Source organism: Aspergillus ochraceoroseus, assembly GCF_002846915.1.
Source record: "Aspergillus ochraceoroseus IBT 24754 chromosome Unknown P175scaffold_2, whole genome shotgun sequence".
NCBI classification, from domain to species: domain Eukaryota; kingdom Fungi; phylum Ascomycota; class Eurotiomycetes; order Eurotiales; family Aspergillaceae; genus Aspergillus; species Aspergillus ochraceoroseus.
This window is the reverse complement of record NW_024468477.1, coordinates 1,680,339-1,696,362: the sequence shown is the minus strand read 5'-3', so window position 1 is coordinate 1,696,362 and position 16,024 is coordinate 1,680,339. Positions and strand designations below refer to the sequence as shown.

At 49.7% G+C, this 16,024-nt stretch overlaps 6 protein-coding genes across 6 annotated transcripts; 3 read left to right on the top strand and 3 right to left on the bottom strand.

The window, feature by feature from the left end:
* Window positions 1-1,419: 1,419 nt before the first annotated feature.
* P175DRAFT_0491127 (uncharacterized protein) lies at window positions 1,420-2,469 on the bottom strand (the record flags this gene model as incomplete). The annotated part of the gene is made up of 3 exons (XM_040895823.1): window positions 1,420-2,136; window positions 2,204-2,329; window positions 2,404-2,469. The coding sequence occupies 3 exons, from the start codon at window positions 2,467-2,469 to the stop codon at window positions 1,420-1,422; spliced, it is 909 nt and encodes a 302-aa protein (XP_040754086.1).
* Window positions 2,470-3,341: 872 nt separating this feature from the next.
* P175DRAFT_0431007 (nuclear and cytoplasmic polyadenylated RNA-binding protein pub1) lies at window positions 3,342-5,068 on the top strand (the record flags this gene model as incomplete). The annotated part of the gene is made up of 5 exons (XM_040893454.1): window positions 3,342-3,719; window positions 3,801-3,908; window positions 3,993-4,640; window positions 4,696-4,828; window positions 4,899-5,068. The coding sequence occupies 5 exons, from the start codon at window positions 3,342-3,344 to the stop codon at window positions 5,066-5,068; spliced, it is 1,437 nt and encodes a 478-aa protein (XP_040754085.1).
* A 1,072-nt stretch (window positions 5,069-6,140) lies between these two features.
* P175DRAFT_0453489 (PIG-Y family protein) lies at window positions 6,141-7,522 on the top strand. The gene has a single exon (XM_040894545.1). It carries the CDS (start codon window positions 6,272-6,274, stop codon window positions 7,499-7,501), a length of 1,230 nt encoding a protein of 409 aa, XP_040754084.1. The 5' UTR covers window positions 6,141-6,271; the 3' UTR covers window positions 7,502-7,522.
* A 23-nt stretch (window positions 7,523-7,545) lies between these two features.
* On the bottom strand, window positions 7,546-9,421 carry P175DRAFT_0499225 (glutamine amidotransferase subunit DUG3). The gene is made up of 4 exons (XM_040896683.1): window positions 9,157-9,421; window positions 9,003-9,098; window positions 8,183-8,915; window positions 7,546-8,103 (listed from the first exon to the last, which is right to left on the bottom strand). Exons 1-4 carry the CDS (start codon window positions 9,169-9,171, stop codon window positions 7,790-7,792), a joined length of 1,158 nt encoding a protein of 385 aa, XP_040754083.1. The 5' UTR covers window positions 9,172-9,421; the 3' UTR covers window positions 7,546-7,789.
* Window positions 9,422-9,610: 189 nt separating this feature from the next.
* Window positions 9,611-12,807, top strand: P175DRAFT_0555354 (dynamin-related GTPase MGM1). The gene is made up of 3 exons (XM_040900630.1): window positions 9,611-10,050; window positions 10,122-12,131; window positions 12,192-12,807. The coding sequence occupies exons 1-3, from the start codon at window positions 9,750-9,752 to the stop codon at window positions 12,617-12,619; spliced, it is 2,739 nt and encodes a 912-aa protein (XP_040754082.1). The 5' UTR covers window positions 9,611-9,749; the 3' UTR covers window positions 12,620-12,807.
* Window positions 12,808-13,922: 1,115 nt separating this feature from the next.
* P175DRAFT_0432853 (alternative NADH-dehydrogenase) lies at window positions 13,923-15,924 on the bottom strand (the record flags this gene model as incomplete). Its single annotated transcript, XM_040893562.1, has 4 exons — window positions 13,923-13,996; window positions 14,068-15,039; window positions 15,099-15,437; window positions 15,555-15,924. 4 exons carry the CDS (start codon window positions 15,922-15,924, stop codon window positions 13,923-13,925), a joined length of 1,755 nt encoding a protein of 584 aa, XP_040754081.1.
* Between the last annotated feature and the right edge of the window lie 100 nt (window positions 15,925-16,024).

Genomic DNA, 16,024 nt, shown 5'->3' with positions numbered 1-16,024 from the left:
GGGCGCCGGTTTATGCCGGACTCAATTAACTAGTTATCAATTAAGCATGACAAAATCTTGCCGTCGTGGTAGTCAGCAAATATGAAATTTATCTGCCGCTAGTAGTCCAGCCGTTGAATTGACTGACGTACCATACTAAATGATATCGAATGCCAACAGCACGATACCTACCAGCTGAGGCATATAACACCCCATACAGAGTTTACGCCGTCCGATCCGGAAATTCCCTCCTACCGACCTAGGTATAACGAGAACTCAAGTTCGAACGCTGATTCCTCGATCAATCACAAGGAGACAGACCCCGATTGGGAATAACTTTCCTCCATAGCATAGCCTCTCTCTCTCTACCCCAGAAAGAGGAGAAAGGAAATGGCTAATCTAAATAAATTAGAGTTCAAATGTAATCAATCCACCCTGAAGTGGTATACTAGATTAGCTCTGCACCATTGTGAACTGTGGAGAGGACCTCCTACTACCTAATCACTAGGCCTGGTGAATCTGAGTCTCCGCATTCTGTCAGTCAGAACTAGAATTCCTTTGCTGTTTATAGTACACTACAAGAAGAAGAAGAAGAAGTAGAGTCGAGAACCTTGAACCCTGTATTCGATGCTCCCCCAAAGAATCTCAGCCAGGTCTCGCGCCAAATAAGCTTTCTATCTGCGAGGATCATGCCACTCCCACTAGACACTAGAGTCTATCTCATCTAGCCGAGTACTGCCTACCTACCTAGGATGCATCACCGGGGTTTCTTCCATCGTGGAGATCTCGAACGATTCCCACCACTTACTTTATACCCTATCTGTTCCCTATTTGTTGACTGAGACTAACTAACTGCTTAGTGACTATTGGTGGTGTGCGGGATGATGGAATTCATCTAGTCGAGGAAAATAACCGTTCCGTATATATATATATACCCTTGGGTACTTACTACACTGGACAGACTGAAGTATAGAAAATGATACTAGTACTAAGAAAGAAGTTCCGGTATCTACTAGTAGGTAGTTAGAATCTGGCGCTATACTAGTATTCTATAAGTGTGTTATTGGTAGGGTGCGATATGGTATGGTTGTTTGTTAGTAGATGCACTGGATGACGCTATGCGGAATTTTAAACAGGCAACTCCCGAATAATAAGGTACCTAGAGTCAAAAATAATTTCTCCCTAGTATGTATATATACTCTCCTCTCCCAAGGCAGGCAAAATAATTTGTTGCCATGATTGATATTAAATCCGAGCGAGTCCCTGGGTTTGAAAGCTTATGATTACTTCACGGGCAGCCACCTCGGTGTACGGCGTATAGCTATAGCTAAGTGATGTCTGACTACAAGTTCAACTAAATTCTTCGTTTCAAAAGGCAGAGAATCTCAGTCTTTCCCGTCTGATATGTCAAAAGTCTAGAAATCTTTTCCTGGCAAGAGCTCAAGTAAACCAGTTGTCGTCAAGCTCGTTAATCTGCATCAGTCCATCCCCATCCAAGACACCATCTCCCCCCATATTCTCGTTCTCCATGAACAGGTCGTCAAAACTAGACTCCCCCGGCATGATATCCTCCATGTTGGCCCCAAACTGTCCGTCTGGGTTAGCAGAAAACACCTCCGCTTTCTGCAGTTCCAAGTCAAAGGCATCCCCTCCTGTCTGCATATTTTGACCAGATGCAGCGTTCTCCGCCATGTTTTCTCCCTCCATGCCAGCGCCAGTGCCGAGGTTGCCGAAATTCGATCCGGACAAAAAGTTCTCGTTCCCAGTATCGGTGTTGTCCCCGAAGTCGAGGTTCAGATCAAACTCATTGGCTCCCTGAGTATTCAGCATTGAGTCAAAGTTGATCTCCTCTGTCCCCATAACTGCTTGAGGGTGGGCACCGGTTTCATCTGGAGGGTTCTCTTCTTTCACAGGAACACTAAAGTTTTCCTGCCGGTTTTGGTTCGCCGCAGGTTGCTGGGGCAGGGCATTGCTGTTATCAACCTGCCGTTGCTGGCTCTCACTAGGCACTGCCTCAGTTGCCTGCTCCGGTGCAGCAACAGTTTCGGGGACTTTAGTCTCTGCCTCCTCCATGACGACATCCTCGACATGGCGAGATGCAGCCTTTTTAGCTTTGATTACCTCGTAATCTCGTTCCAGAAATGCCTTCGCGATAAACTATGGCCTGTCAGTGGTCGACAGCGTCTTCAAGACATGAGTTAATGCGTCCCGCCGCTCCACATACTATCTGTTCCGAGAGATTATCCAGAGCACATTGAAACTGTTCATGTGCTGCAGGGATAGCACGCTTCAGCTGGGCCCTCGACTGCAAGGAGCCCCCGGATCGAAAAAACCGACCAGTCTCAATCAGCTACCTCCTAGTTAGCGCTTGGATAATTTCCCTCTATCTTCCTCAGTAGGCAGAGAATGTGACGGGGAGCTTACTGTCTGGTTTAACATCGAGGTCAGGACCTCGAGGGATTCAGGGTTCGCGCTGTTGGCGGTTGCCATGGCTGACGATTGGCCGGTTCTGGACAGGTCGAGAGGAAGGAAGGAGATAGATGCGTCCACAAGCGATTCGCGTCGATGGGGAACATGAGAGAGCGCACGCGTTTGACAGGCTATTGATAGAGCTAAAGGCTGAAAATCCAGAGGTTTAACACTAACGGCAAGCGGTCTAGGGGTTCTCCCCACTGAAAGCGGCTCTTGACCACTAAAGAAAGCGCCTACAGTACAGTACCTTAGGTACTCCGTAGTGAACTGGATTCCCCTTTCTCTCTCCTCTCTCTCTCTCCCTCTTGATCTTACTTTGTGCGTGTTCCAGAGCTGAAGCTTCCTGTCTTCTCATCCAACTTTACCAGCTGCAGAGGCACAGTTTGCTTCCTGTTGAGAAAGCGGTGCTGGAATTGCCAGGATCCCACATAGCGCTTTTGTAATCCATCACAAAGCCTTTTCACCTTTCCCTGGACTTGTCACCGTCTTTTTTTTTCTTCTTTTCTTTTCAACGACTGATTGTTGTTTCATTGTATGATCTAGCGTTTTCTTCTTTCTTCCTTTTTTTTTCTTTTTTTTTTTTTCCCTTTTTCTCATCTCATCTTTTTGCTCCGTCAACCCTTTTCTCGATTTTCTTTTTCGTTTTTGCCGCCTCCTCGCTCCTCTCTCTCTCCTTTGGCGCCTCCATCCCCGCGTCACTTTTCCCGCCTTCGAGACTACCACCAATTCTCTGTGACTGCGTAACACCCTGCATCGTCCCGTCCCAAGTGATTGTCATATCACCCTCCATTACCTGGTCAAACGCTGCTATCGCCTCCTTGCCTGTGCATTCATTCTGTTAAATCTGACTCCCCCTTGTATATTGCAACCTGTGAACTTGCCCATAAACAATGGCCGATAACGTGTCTGCCCCGACTTCTTCGACTCTCCCGCCTCCACAAGCTTCGACGGCTGCTTCGAACCAACAGTACGATGCATCTCAGGGCAATGGCCAAACCAATCCTTCTCACATGCCACCGCCTCCTCGCCCACCTGTGGTGATCCCCCAGAATACCAACCCAATTCCGACTGCTATTACCTCTCCGATGTCTGGAAATATGGTGTCCCCGACCAGCGCTGGTGGATATGTGCGTCGTGCAGCCCCTGAGCCGAACAAGAGAGCCCTCTACGTTGGAGGCCTCGACCCGCGGGTGACAGAAGATATCCTGAAACAAATCTTTGAGACCACTGGTCATGTTGTCAGCGTTAAGATTATTCCTGACAAGAACGTGAGTTTTCCATCTCCGAGCGCACCTCTAGCGCCTACGTTTATGGCATTCGCTTACGGGGGGGGGTTGGCGTACTAATAGTCACAGTTCAGCAGCAAAGGAAACAACTACGGGTTTGTCGAATTTGATGACCCTGGTGCGGCTGAAAGAGCCATGCAGACTCTCAACGGGCGCCGAATCCATCAGTCGGTATGCGACGAAAGAACCCCCCCCCCCCCCCCCCCCCCCCCCCTGATTGGTTCTGATTTTTTTTATTTTTTTTTTTTTATTTAGGAGATTCGCGTAAACTGGGCCTACCAGTCGAACACGACCAGCAAAGAGGACACTTCCAACCACTTCCACATTTTCGTCGGTGATTTGAGCAACGAAGTGAACGATGAAGTCCTGTTGCAGGCGTTCTCCGCGTTCGGGTCCGTTTCTGAGGCACGCGTGATGTGGGACATGAAAACCGGTCGTTCTCGTGGCTATGGCTTTGTCGCGTTCCGCGAACGCTCAGATGCCGACAAAGCTCTCAACTCGATGGATGGCGAATGGCTTGGTTCTCGTGCTATCCGCTGCAACTGGGCGAACCAGAAGGGTCAGCCATCGATTTCCCAGCAGCAAGCCATGGCTGCCATGGGCATGACACCAACAACACCTTTTGGTCACCACCACTTCCCCACTCACGGCATCCAGAGCTACGATATGGTGGTCCAACAAACCCCGCAGTGGCAGACCACATGCTATGTGGGTAACCTCACCCCTTACACCACGCAGAACGATCTTGTCCCCCTCTTTCAAAACTTCGGTTATGTTATTGAGACACGCCTGCAAGCGGATCGAGGATTCGCCTTTATTAAGATGGACACCCACGAGAATGCCGCCATGGCCATCTGCCAGTTGAACGGCTACAACGTCAACGGCCGCCCCTTGAAGTGCAGCGTATGTCGTTCATCCTCGTCCAAATATCACTAACCTCTTGACTAACAGTTGGCAGTGGGGTAAGGATCGTCCTCCTACCGGTCAGTTTGACAACTTCTCCGGCCAACAGGGCAACTCGCCCTTTAACAACAACCAAGCCCCCTATTTCCCTCAATACAGTGGCCCTGGGGGACCCATGACTCCTCAAGGTAAATTCTCCTTCCCCCTCGAGTTGCATACAGGTCTTAACTTATAGGCTAAGCTATCTAATTGATCTAGGCCCGAACCCTGCTGGCAGAGGCTGGGACCAGCCTCAAATGACTGGACAAGGCTACGGTCAGGTGCCAGGAAATGCTGGTTATGGCCGTGGACAAGCCACGCCTAACTCCGGCTGGAACCAGCCAAACAACGCCAATTTTGGAAACGGCTTTGGGGGCTACCAAGCGTAGCATATCGCCACAAATACTAGCTATCGACTAAACTTGACTCAATCAATCGTGAGGAACAAGAACGGCCCCTTGCGGCATCTCTCGTGATTTGCAGAGGCTCCTTTCTTTTTACCTCCTTCGCTCACTTTTTTTAATCTCCCGATCTTTTTTTTTTTTTTTCCCCCCCTTCTGTCAACCACCTTATTTTTTTGTCATTTTCTACCTTATGTTCGTGCTTCTTGATGATTGCCCTACCAAGTGGATTTCTGAGCGCATTTCCCAAATTCTCCTTTTTTTTTGAAATGAAATTTGTGTGTTCTCGTGCACCCAATACCCCAAGTCCACCTTGTTGAGCCAAATTTTCTTCTGCTCTTTTCTTTGAACGAATCTGCACTATTTCGATCGAGAGCTAAGCTTCTTGGGCTTCGGATTCAAGCGTTCTGCGGAATAAACTAAAAGTACTCCTTTGCGTTCCATTCCATGGTTGAGCCCGTTTTGGACCCTTATATTTGATTAAATTGTCTTTTGACTTTGTATCGTATTTCTTTCGTATGTATGAGGCCTATTATTGCCCGTCGCTCCAAGCATCTTGTGTTTGATAGCGCACCTTTTTTCTTTCTTCCTTCATCTACTAACGAGCTTAAGATTCCCCCTCCTGATGGTTGTTCGCCTCCTTATACTCCCTTTAGTATCTTTTTTCTTCTTCTCTATTTATGATGACACCAATTCCTAGACTCTTTCCCTTCCATCTAGCTCATGATCTTATTCCCAGGCGTTCCGGATGATATACCTTTTTGCTTTGGGGTTCCTGGGATACCTTGTTACATTTTAGCTGTCCTGTAGTAAATAAACCAGAATATTCATTGGTGTGGCGCCTTGGGAGATGTCAAGGCAAAGTCAATTTCCCAAGCTGTCTCTATACATTGCCAGTTCTCGGTGGAACTTATTATTATATTCGTGAAAAAAAACAACAACAACAACAACAACAATCCAGACCTTGCCCCTTATTGGTGTTATTTTGCATGGGGATTGATTGATTTGTTTAATATGCGGAAAGTCCCGATTTGCGACCGCCTAACTTACTCCTATCTAATCTACTCCTCCGCGACCACTTCTTTTCCATCTCAATCCCATCCCCTCGCTCTGCATGCCGAACACACCTCGGACGAACCAATCTTTGAATGTGAATGGGCTAACGGCCCGCTCGTCAAGGCCAGCCGGTCAATGGAAGATGCAAGTGACAACAAGACTGCCGCAGTGTCCCTTGACAACAATGTCCAGCTCCTGGGGCGGGCGCGCTCGGGCAGCGCAAGCAGCGGACACAAGCGCAGTTCCTCCGGATCACTACTATCGAGACTCTCGTTTCTGCGCATGATGCAAGCAACCCAGCACCCGGCGGAGAGCGAACACGCGGGCCTCGAGGCCGACGACGACCGCGACGATTTCGGCTCGGGCGGCGGCTTGAAAAGCGGACGGGCGGCGATGTCGACGGCGTTGCAGCATCGAAAGACGCGCAGGAGGCGAGGCTCGTTGAGGAAAACGGCTCTACTGGGGACGAGATTCGATTACCGGGATAAAAAGACGAGCAGGGCCGCGGCGGATGCGGTTCGGGGGGAGGCCGGTGGCGGTGGTGGTGGTGGTGGTGGTCAGCTCGAGCAGGGCCAGCTACAGCTACGGCCTCGGAGTCAGCCTGGTCTATCTCGTCTGCCGCCGGCTTCCCACGCGCGAATGCGATCTTTCGCGGACCCCGTCTCGCTGCGGAATAGTGGGTTTGAGGGCGGCCGTCGGGATCGGAGGGATAATAATGACTGGACTCTGATGATGGATGTACCACAACGGGTTCGGAGCGCTGCTTCTGCGCCGCAGTATACGTCGAGTCGATCAAAGGAGAACATACTCGGGGAGGATGTCATCACCACAGATGACGAGGACATTATCGTGTCCTTTCCTCCTCGGAAAAGCACCGCGGCTGTTTCGGGCGCTTTCCACAGCTCTTCGACGTCGAGTAATAGCGGCGCCGGTGCAGGCTTGCGTATCCCCACTCCGTCTTCAAGCATGGATTCCTATTACGCGTTGCAAACGGACCAGGAGTACCGATCCCCTCATCGGGCAAAATCCCCTCTCGCAACGCACCCGGCTGACATTACAGTAAGCCAAGAAATGGGCTGGGATTATTCGGAGACGGAGTGGTGGGGGTGGATCATTCTCATTGTTACCTGGTTGGTTTTTGTCGTAGGGATGGGGAGCTGCTTTGGTGTTTGGAGCTGGGCTTGGGATGTCGGCGAGACTCCCTATGCGCCGCCAGAGTTGGAAGACGATCCTACTCTCCCCATCGTTGGGTATTATCCCGCTCTCATTATCTTGACGGCAGTCATGTCGTGGGTGTGGGTTGTGGTTGCGTGGGTGGGTATGAAGTACTTCAAGCATGCTAATATAACGGGGGATGATATATGAGTTTTATGCGAGAAAGGGGGGGGGGGGTTTCTACTGTACTTTAATTTTAACGAATAGATATTATTTCAAGATCCAATACTCATAATTCTATAATCAAATCAACAATCTCGAAGAGGCCTTAAAACGTTCTACTCAAAACATAAGATATCCGCAAAGTCAAATCAAAAGTATCAGAACTGATAACGCTTGCTCCAATAGCCAAACCCAGAACCCAATTGACTCCAATTTAGAACACTGCAAGTCCTGCCTGCTCTTCAACCGCGCCGCGCAGAAGCAAAAGGAACTCGGTTAATGTGACAGTGCACACTGATTTGCAATCTCCAACTGATTCTTGGGTATTCCCCCATCAACCTCGTCCAGGTCGAGCCCGGGCCCAGTGACTTTGATGTCCGTCTTGGTTGTTCCTCTTGCCAATCCATTCGCGTTCTGCGGTTGTACGGTCGTTCCGGGGGCAGTGCTGACAAGACCCTTGGAGACAGCATAGCACGAGGACCGATCCTGGTTCAGGTCTTCGCTGTAGAACTCGTCCAGGATTGGATGCAAAAGGACAGTCTGTTTGTGGATTGTGACGATTGAGTTGGCGGGAACGGAGACCCAGTTATCTGCAATAGAAATTAGCTTTTTTTTTTTTTTTTTTTTTTTGTTTCTTACTGAACCCCAGAAGTAAAGGAATCATCATACGTCTCTCGAAAGTGATGGGCTCGCTAGCCACCAACACAATATCCGCACCCTTGTCATGCCGCTCCATCTTGAAGTGTCCCTTGACTTTGCCTTCCTTCCACTTCGTCCCCGAAGAAAAGTACAAGCTCGCCGGCTCATCGGTTTTACTACTGATATACCGCGTGCAGACTACAGTGTGTCCATCCGTGACGGCGAAATTCAGCAGACTGCGCGTCTCGACATCCCGGACGTTATGCCGTTTCGGAATGTCCCGGATGAATTCATTGATCTTCGCGATGGTCTTCACCATGACCCGACGCAGGAGCGCCTGTCCAAACCCCTCCGGGCCGGGATCCGAACTCGGATCCACCCCTTCCTTCTCCAGGAGATCGAGAAACAAAGCGAACGCCCACTCGCTATCCGTCCCGCCCTTTACGCCAAGATACCACTTGTCCGCGAGCGAGTCGCCCAGCGTCCGTTTGATATACTGCCATCCGCCGATATTGCCGTTGTGCATCCACATCAGCGTTTGATGCTGGAACGGGTGGCAGTTGGTATCGGAGAGCGTACCCTCCGTGGTTGCGCGGACATGCGCGAAGATCAGATTCGAGCACGTCTTGGATGCGAGACGCTCGAGGTTCTCGCAGTTCCAGGCTGGGAGCGTGGATGTGAAAATACACGGCTCGGGTCCTAGCTTAGGGTCCGTGTAGAATCCGACTCCGAAGCCGTCGCCGTTAACGGGACGGCGGTTGTCCTGGTATTTGTTAGTTGGGAAGGGGGTCCAGGTAGGTAGGTAGGTAGGTGAAACAGCCTGGGGTAGAAGATTAAGAGCTAGACGTACCAGTCGGAGTCGAGAGTCGTAGGACTGAGTAAGTATGGAATGGCTGGGCTCTGTGACTAACTTGCTGAGACGAATCTCATGTCTGCCCTTGTACACCTGGAAATGAGATTAGATTGTTGGTCGGTGGGCAATGCCAAAGACAGCTTTTACTTACTAGAAATCGACACATGGTCTATACAGTTGGTCTCTAAAGGAAAGATGGCAAAGAAAGCCAACTCAAACAAGCCGAAATGTATGTTGAGCTGAAAAGCAAGTTGTTGCTCCGTTGCTCCGTTGCTCTAGTTATTGGGCCAGGTGTGGCGGTGACGGTAAAGAGGAGGAATATAAGTTCTTTCCTCCTCCACCAAGCGATATCAAAGCCAGATTCAAAACAACTAAGCCTTTATAATACTCAATTGACGAGTTAGAGGATCAAAAATTCTAGAATATATATCCAGAAAAAAAATCCCCCTCTGTTTCCTTTTAACTGGTGATATTAATCACAGTCAGGGACCCCACGTGACTCATTACCCATTTAATACGGACGGTGAAGCGGCCAGTCGCGCAGGTCACGGGATCTCCGCCCTGAAAGTCGGACCGACTTGCTTTTCCCAAACACCAACCAGAATGACGTTCACCCCCCTCTGCGTCGCCTTTCTAAATCAGCAACAATCTCACTCAACGACTTGCAAACTGTGGCGGGTAGCCCGGAGATGACAGCGTCTTGCTCTTCCCAGTCTGCTGGATGCGTATGAGATATAAGACACCATGAGCGGGAGAATTCTCTCCCATCGTCTTGTTCCGCTATTGCGGACGGGTCTTTTGGCCCGCCATGTTCACAACGCTGGTGCGAGAACTGGTGGGCTCCTACGAGCGGAAAGCGGCACTGCGCTACGTGGTCGGGCATGGCCTGTAGGGGCGAATGCCATCCATAATAACGTTCCCGCCGTGCGGGCGATATCCTTTGCCCGCATACTCCCTAAACTTGCCTTGAAGCTCATCAGAGTACCCGCAATGTTTGGGGGGGCTATGGTGGCGGCCCTGGCATATTTCCAGTATCAAGCTACACGTATGTGAGGGAAAATCTTAATGTGAAGTTCCTATAAGCTAATCATTGGTTTTTTTTTTTTCTTGTTACAGAGGCGGGAAATTATGCGATGGATGTTTTGAAGCGTGCGGGGGAAACTGCAAGCGGTGCCGCCTCGAGTTTATTCCAGGAAATTCAGAACGTGGCCGATCAAACACAGCGAGGCTGGCAGAGGACGACGGGGGATGTGGAAATTCCAGAATGGTTGCAGAAAATACTACGATTCGACCAAGATTCCCAGGGCGATGGATCTTCTGGTGGAGGACAGGCCCCCAAGGAGAGTCGAGCAGGCACTACTGCTGCTACTGGTGCTGCCGTCGGATCCGCCTACGGATATGATCAGTTGGAGGAAGATGCTGGCCGAGATGGCGCCGAGAACGACCAGATGATGGTTCTCACTCGCAAGATGATCGAGATCCGAAACATCCTTCAGTCAGTCGGGCAGTCCAACACGCTGACTCTACCTTCCATTGTGGTCATTGGCTCGCAGTCATCTGGTAAAAGCTCTGTTCTTGAGGCTATTGTTGGACATGAATTTTTACCAAAAGGCTCTAATATGGTCACCCGACGCCCAATTGAACTCACCCTTGTTAACACACCCAACGCCCAAGCAGAATACGGAGAATTCCCGGCGCTTGGCCTAGGGAAAATCACTGATTTCTCCCAAATTCAACGGACACTGACGGACCTTAACCTGGCAGTCCCCGAGAAGGACTGCGTCTCTGATGACCCGATTCAGCTATCTATTTACTCACCCAACGTCCCCGACCTCTCCCTCATTGATCTTCCAGGCTATATCCAGATTGCCGGTCATGATCAACCCCCCGAGTTGAAGCAGAAAATATCCGACCTTTGCGACAAGTATATTCAAGCACCAAATGTCATTCTTGCCATTTCCGCAGCCGACGTCGATCTGGCCAACTCAACCGCTCTACGCGCAAGCCGCAGGGTCGATCCCAGAGGCGAAAGGACAATAGGCGTCATTACAAAGCTGGACCTTGTCGATCCAGAGAGGGGCTATGGCATTCTCTCAGACAAGAAATACCCTCTTCGTCTTGGTTACGTGGGTGTCGTTTCTCGCATTCCCCAAACGACGGCATTGTTTTCTCGCGGTAGTGGTAATATCACAAGCTCAATTCTGAAGAACGAACACGCCTATTTCTCAGCTCATCCATCCGAATTTGGCCCCGAATCAGGCGTTTCAGTTGGTGTTGGGGTTCTGCAGAAGAAGCTGATGCAGGTTCTTGAGCAAACCATGGCGTCGAGCCTAGCCGGTACTAGGGACTCTATCAGCCAAGAACTGGAAGAAGCGACGTACGAGTTCAAGGTTCAATACAACGATCGACCTCTCAGTGCGGAGTCATATCTCGCCGAAAGTCTTGATAGCTTCAAACATTCTTTTAAAGCGTTTGCGGAAGGCTTTGGTCGACCGCAGGTCCGTGAAATGCTCAAGAGTGAATTGGATCAGCGCGTATTGGATATTTTGGCACAGAGATTTTGGAACCGGCCGATTGATGACCTTAATCCCCCAATGGCAGAATTGGATCCGCTCAGTGACCTCCCCAAAGCTGACCCTGAGTCTCTGTACTGGCATCGGAAGCTTGATGCTTCCACTTCCTCCCTCACAAAATTGGGAATTGGCAGGCTGGCCACAACAGTTGTTGCAAACGCAATACAAAACCATGTCGACCGGTTACTAACCAATTCAACTTTTGCCTCTCACCCCTACGCTCAAAAGCAGATTGTTGATGCGTGTACAAGCATTCTAAATGATCGGTTCTTCAGTACCAGCGATCAGGTCGAGAACTGTATCAAACCCTACAAGTTTGAGATTGAAGTCGAGGATTCTGAGTGGGTCAAGGGGCGTGAGAACGTTAGCCGGGTTCTGAAGGATGAGCTCAAAGCATGTGAAGCGGCCCTCAAGCGTGCAGAGGATAGTGTTGGAAAGAGGAAGCTCCGGGATGTTATGTCATTTATCGACAAAGTCCGCAAGGGAGAAGTCGTTTTGGAAGGAGACGGTACCGGAGGTGCAGGCGGATTCAGTGCCGCTCTGCTGGCGAAAGGTTTGTCCATTCCCCACAACTATTCTAATCGCAGCTGACATGATATCCCTATAAATGTAGGCCGAGAGAGCGCCTTCCTCCGCGACCGCGCCGATATCATCAAGATGAGACTCCTAGCCGTTCGCTCGAAACAGTGTGCCTCCAAGAAAAACAAATACTACTGCCCCGAAGTCTTTCTCGATGTCGTCGCGGACAAACTCACCTCAACTGCCGTGCTTTTCCTTAATGTTGAGCTGCTCTCCGAATTCTATTACAACTTCCCGCGCGAGCTGGATATGCGCCTTGGCCGCCACCTTTCTGACGCAGAAGTCGAACGATTCGCGCGTGAAGATCCCCGCATCCGCAGGCATCTCGACGTCATCAAGAAGAAGGAGCTTCTGGAACTCGCTCTCCAGAAGATTGAGAGCATCCGGCAACTGGATGGTCGTGGCAAGCGGCATGACCGACCGATAAAGGAGCAGAGAAGTCGTGCTTGGAACATATTCTAATTATACTATCCTCATCCCCAATTTTCCTCTTCTTTTCTCACTACACTATCCTTTATTGCACTTCTTTTTTTTTTTTCTTCTCTTGTTTTCGATTTACCTATATTCCCCCCTTCTGCTCTGTTCCCCTCTCTGTATACGACATCCCGGATCTGAGAATACATTGTTTATAGCCCTCCTCCGCAAACCCCCAGGGATGGCGTTAGTACAGCGTGTGGTAATCTTTTCTCTCCTCCCGTTTTTATCATTACTGGGGTTTGTTTATGTTAGTATAGATATCGAGATGAATGAACAGGGGTTATATACAAACCAACTATCAAGATAACATTTTTGGGATTTCGTGTCAGATCTGTAGAAAGTATAGTATGGCAACCTGCCTCGCAAGATTGCTATAGCCGTATATCTCGTCGTGGTTCGTATAGCTTAAGACAACTTAATTTCTCTACATGTAGATAATACCCGTATCTAGATATGTATGTAGCTCTGCCCAACTCCCATCCATGTCCTGAGAGCTGCAGCACCCATTCATTACTCCCGGACCCGGTTCGTAAGAATCTATTCACTATTTATATATATCCCTATATATATATACTGCTAGACGCTCACTCCATCAGGTCAGGTTATATGACTTTATAAAGAACTCGAACGAATCATATTGAATGAAATACAATACAAGAATGAACAATAGAAATAATACACGCATGGCACGGTAAATAAATAGAATTGGAAAAGGAAGGAGGAAAATGTCTTTTTGGGGCGCGAGGGGGGGGAAGACAAAAGGATATAAATAAAATTAGAACACCCAACTCTAATATGTCTATACAGAAACCCACAACACAAACCCACAACCAGTCTATCCAATCATACATAGAGAAGAAACGAAGTCGATCAAGAAGGAATATGAAAAGAAGTACAAGGTTCCAATTAATACTGTCTCCTCGGGCTCGAGGGGTTTTTGAGCAAGGCGGGTTCGACCAGAGAAAACAGCTTGGAGATATTTGAACATTAAGGCGGTAGAAATGGAAATGGAGAATAGATAGGATGAGCGATGGATGGCGATGATTGTGATCACCAACACAACGTGGAATGCTCCGCTTGAGGGGAAAAAAAGGGGGAGGAAATATCCATACAAAGGATAATGGTCATGTGAACGGCATCAGGTGGGACAAAAAGAAAAAAAAAAACGAGGTAGAAGTTAACATCAAACAAGGAGGGAAACAGTCCCTCGTCGAAGCTCATAGGTATACGTATCCATTGTTGTACACGGATGGGGGGGGGGGAAAAACTGATCCATGGAAGGAACAATTTACTCGCGAGACACATCACGGCCGAACAGCTTGGCCTTGACCCAGTCGACAGCGACCAAAACACGGTTCCGGGCTGGGAGGAAGCATTAGTACCAATATATAAAAAAAAATGTCCAAAATCTGGAGGGTACACGGAATGCTTACAGCTAAAGCACATGCTCAGATAAGCACTGCGCCAAAACAGGTAGGTCATGGTTCCACCACTTGCGATGTTGCCGCTCAGCCAGCTGATATCTGCAACCGCACGCTCCTTTCCGATATATGCCAAGCTTCCCTGGTGGGAGTACTGGAAGGGACCGATCTGCTTGGTCCTGCGCAATTGCTTCTGATGTTCGCGGATCTTATCGAAAATCTGGTTGCGATCCTCCTCGTTCTTGGCCTCCGCTTGAGCTACAGACAATCGCTCCAGCTCCTTCTCGATAGCATCGGTCTCGGCCATGGTGTTGAAAAGACGGGCAAGGAAGGCACCCTCCTGACCGGCAACCTGGGCAGTAGGAGCATAGTTTGTCACAGCACAGTCACCAACAGCCCAGACGTTTTCAGTACCATTGACGACAAGGTATTCGTTGACAGCAAGACCACGGCGAGAGTTCTTCTGAGCAGAGATCTGGCCCATCAGATCACGGACAACGGGGCGAACAGCGTTACCAGTAGCCCAGACCAACAAACCATAGGGGATGATTTCGGTTTCCTTGGATCCATCGGGTTTTGTTATTTCGGCCTCGATATACTTGTCGGTAACATTCTTGACCATGGTCTTAGTGCGGATAGTGATAGCTTCCTCCTTGAAGGTCGATTCGGTATAATCAATCAGTTGTTTGGAGAACATGGGGAGCACGTTGGGGAGAGCTTCGACCAGGGTGACGTGGAAGTTTTCCTGAATTTCGGGAATCCACTTCTTGAGGTCGTCCTCGAAGAAGTCCTGCAGCTCACCAGCGAACTCGACACCAGTAGGGCCACCACCGACGACAACCATGTGCAAGAGACGCTTAACCTCATCGGGGGTTTGATCCTTAAACATAGCGGTCTCAACACAGTCCATGATGCGCTTGCGAATCTTCTGGGCATCGCCCACCTCCTTCAGGAAGCAGGAGTGCTCCTTGACACCCTTGATACCTAGAATTCACTATCAGTTACCAGACCATGCTGACGAGATCAATTATTTAAAACCCTACCGAAAGTAGCGTTTTCAGCACCAACACCAACAACCAGCATGTCGAAAGGCACCTCGGTGTGGGAGATGTCACCCTTGATTTCGGAGTCATCGCTGATGTACACAACCCGCTTCTCGTAGTCGATCTTGGTAGCTTCCGCTTCGTAGAACTTCACGTGAGCTTTCTTCAGACGAAGAATGTTGCGGATGGGCTCCATGATGGAGCGATGCTCCACCAGACCGGTTGTGCAAGAGGGAAGCAGCGGAGTGAAAAGGAAGTAGTTTCGGGGGGAGATGACGACCACATTATAGTTTTCCGTGTCGAGTTTCTTGAGCAGAGAAACGGAACCCCATCCAGTACCTGGAAGCAGGGATTCAGGTTAGTTCAAGCGCCAGGTGACGACGGGTCGCGCTCATAAAGCAAAACGCGCGCGACAAGAAACATAAAACGTTGAAACCAAACAACAAACAGACATACCCAAGATCACCAGGGTTTTCTTGGTCGGGTCAGGCTCGATTTGTTCGATAGGATGACGCGAATCGTAGATGCTGTAAGCCAAAGTACCGACCATGCCAACACTAGCCAGGAGGGTCAGACGCCAGGTCCAGCGCAAGAATCTAAACCGTTTTCGTGGTTTCGGGGCCGGGGCCGGGGCAGGGGCCGGGGCAACGTCAGAGTAGGCACGGCGTGCAGGTCGCTGGGAGAGTCCGCTAGATCTCAGGGATTGTGTAGAGCGAAGAGCCTGGAACTGCGATCGCGTCGAGAGCGACCTGCGCGACAGCGACGAAAACTGGATGGCAGCCGGGGAGGCCATTTTCGACCGGATGGCCATCGTACTTCCGACCATGGTTAGGTGGTAGTTACGAAGGGAGAGATATCGAGGACGATGGGATGAGAAGAGGGAGAAGGGAGGAAGGGAAGAAGGAAAGAGAGATAGGAAGGAAGAA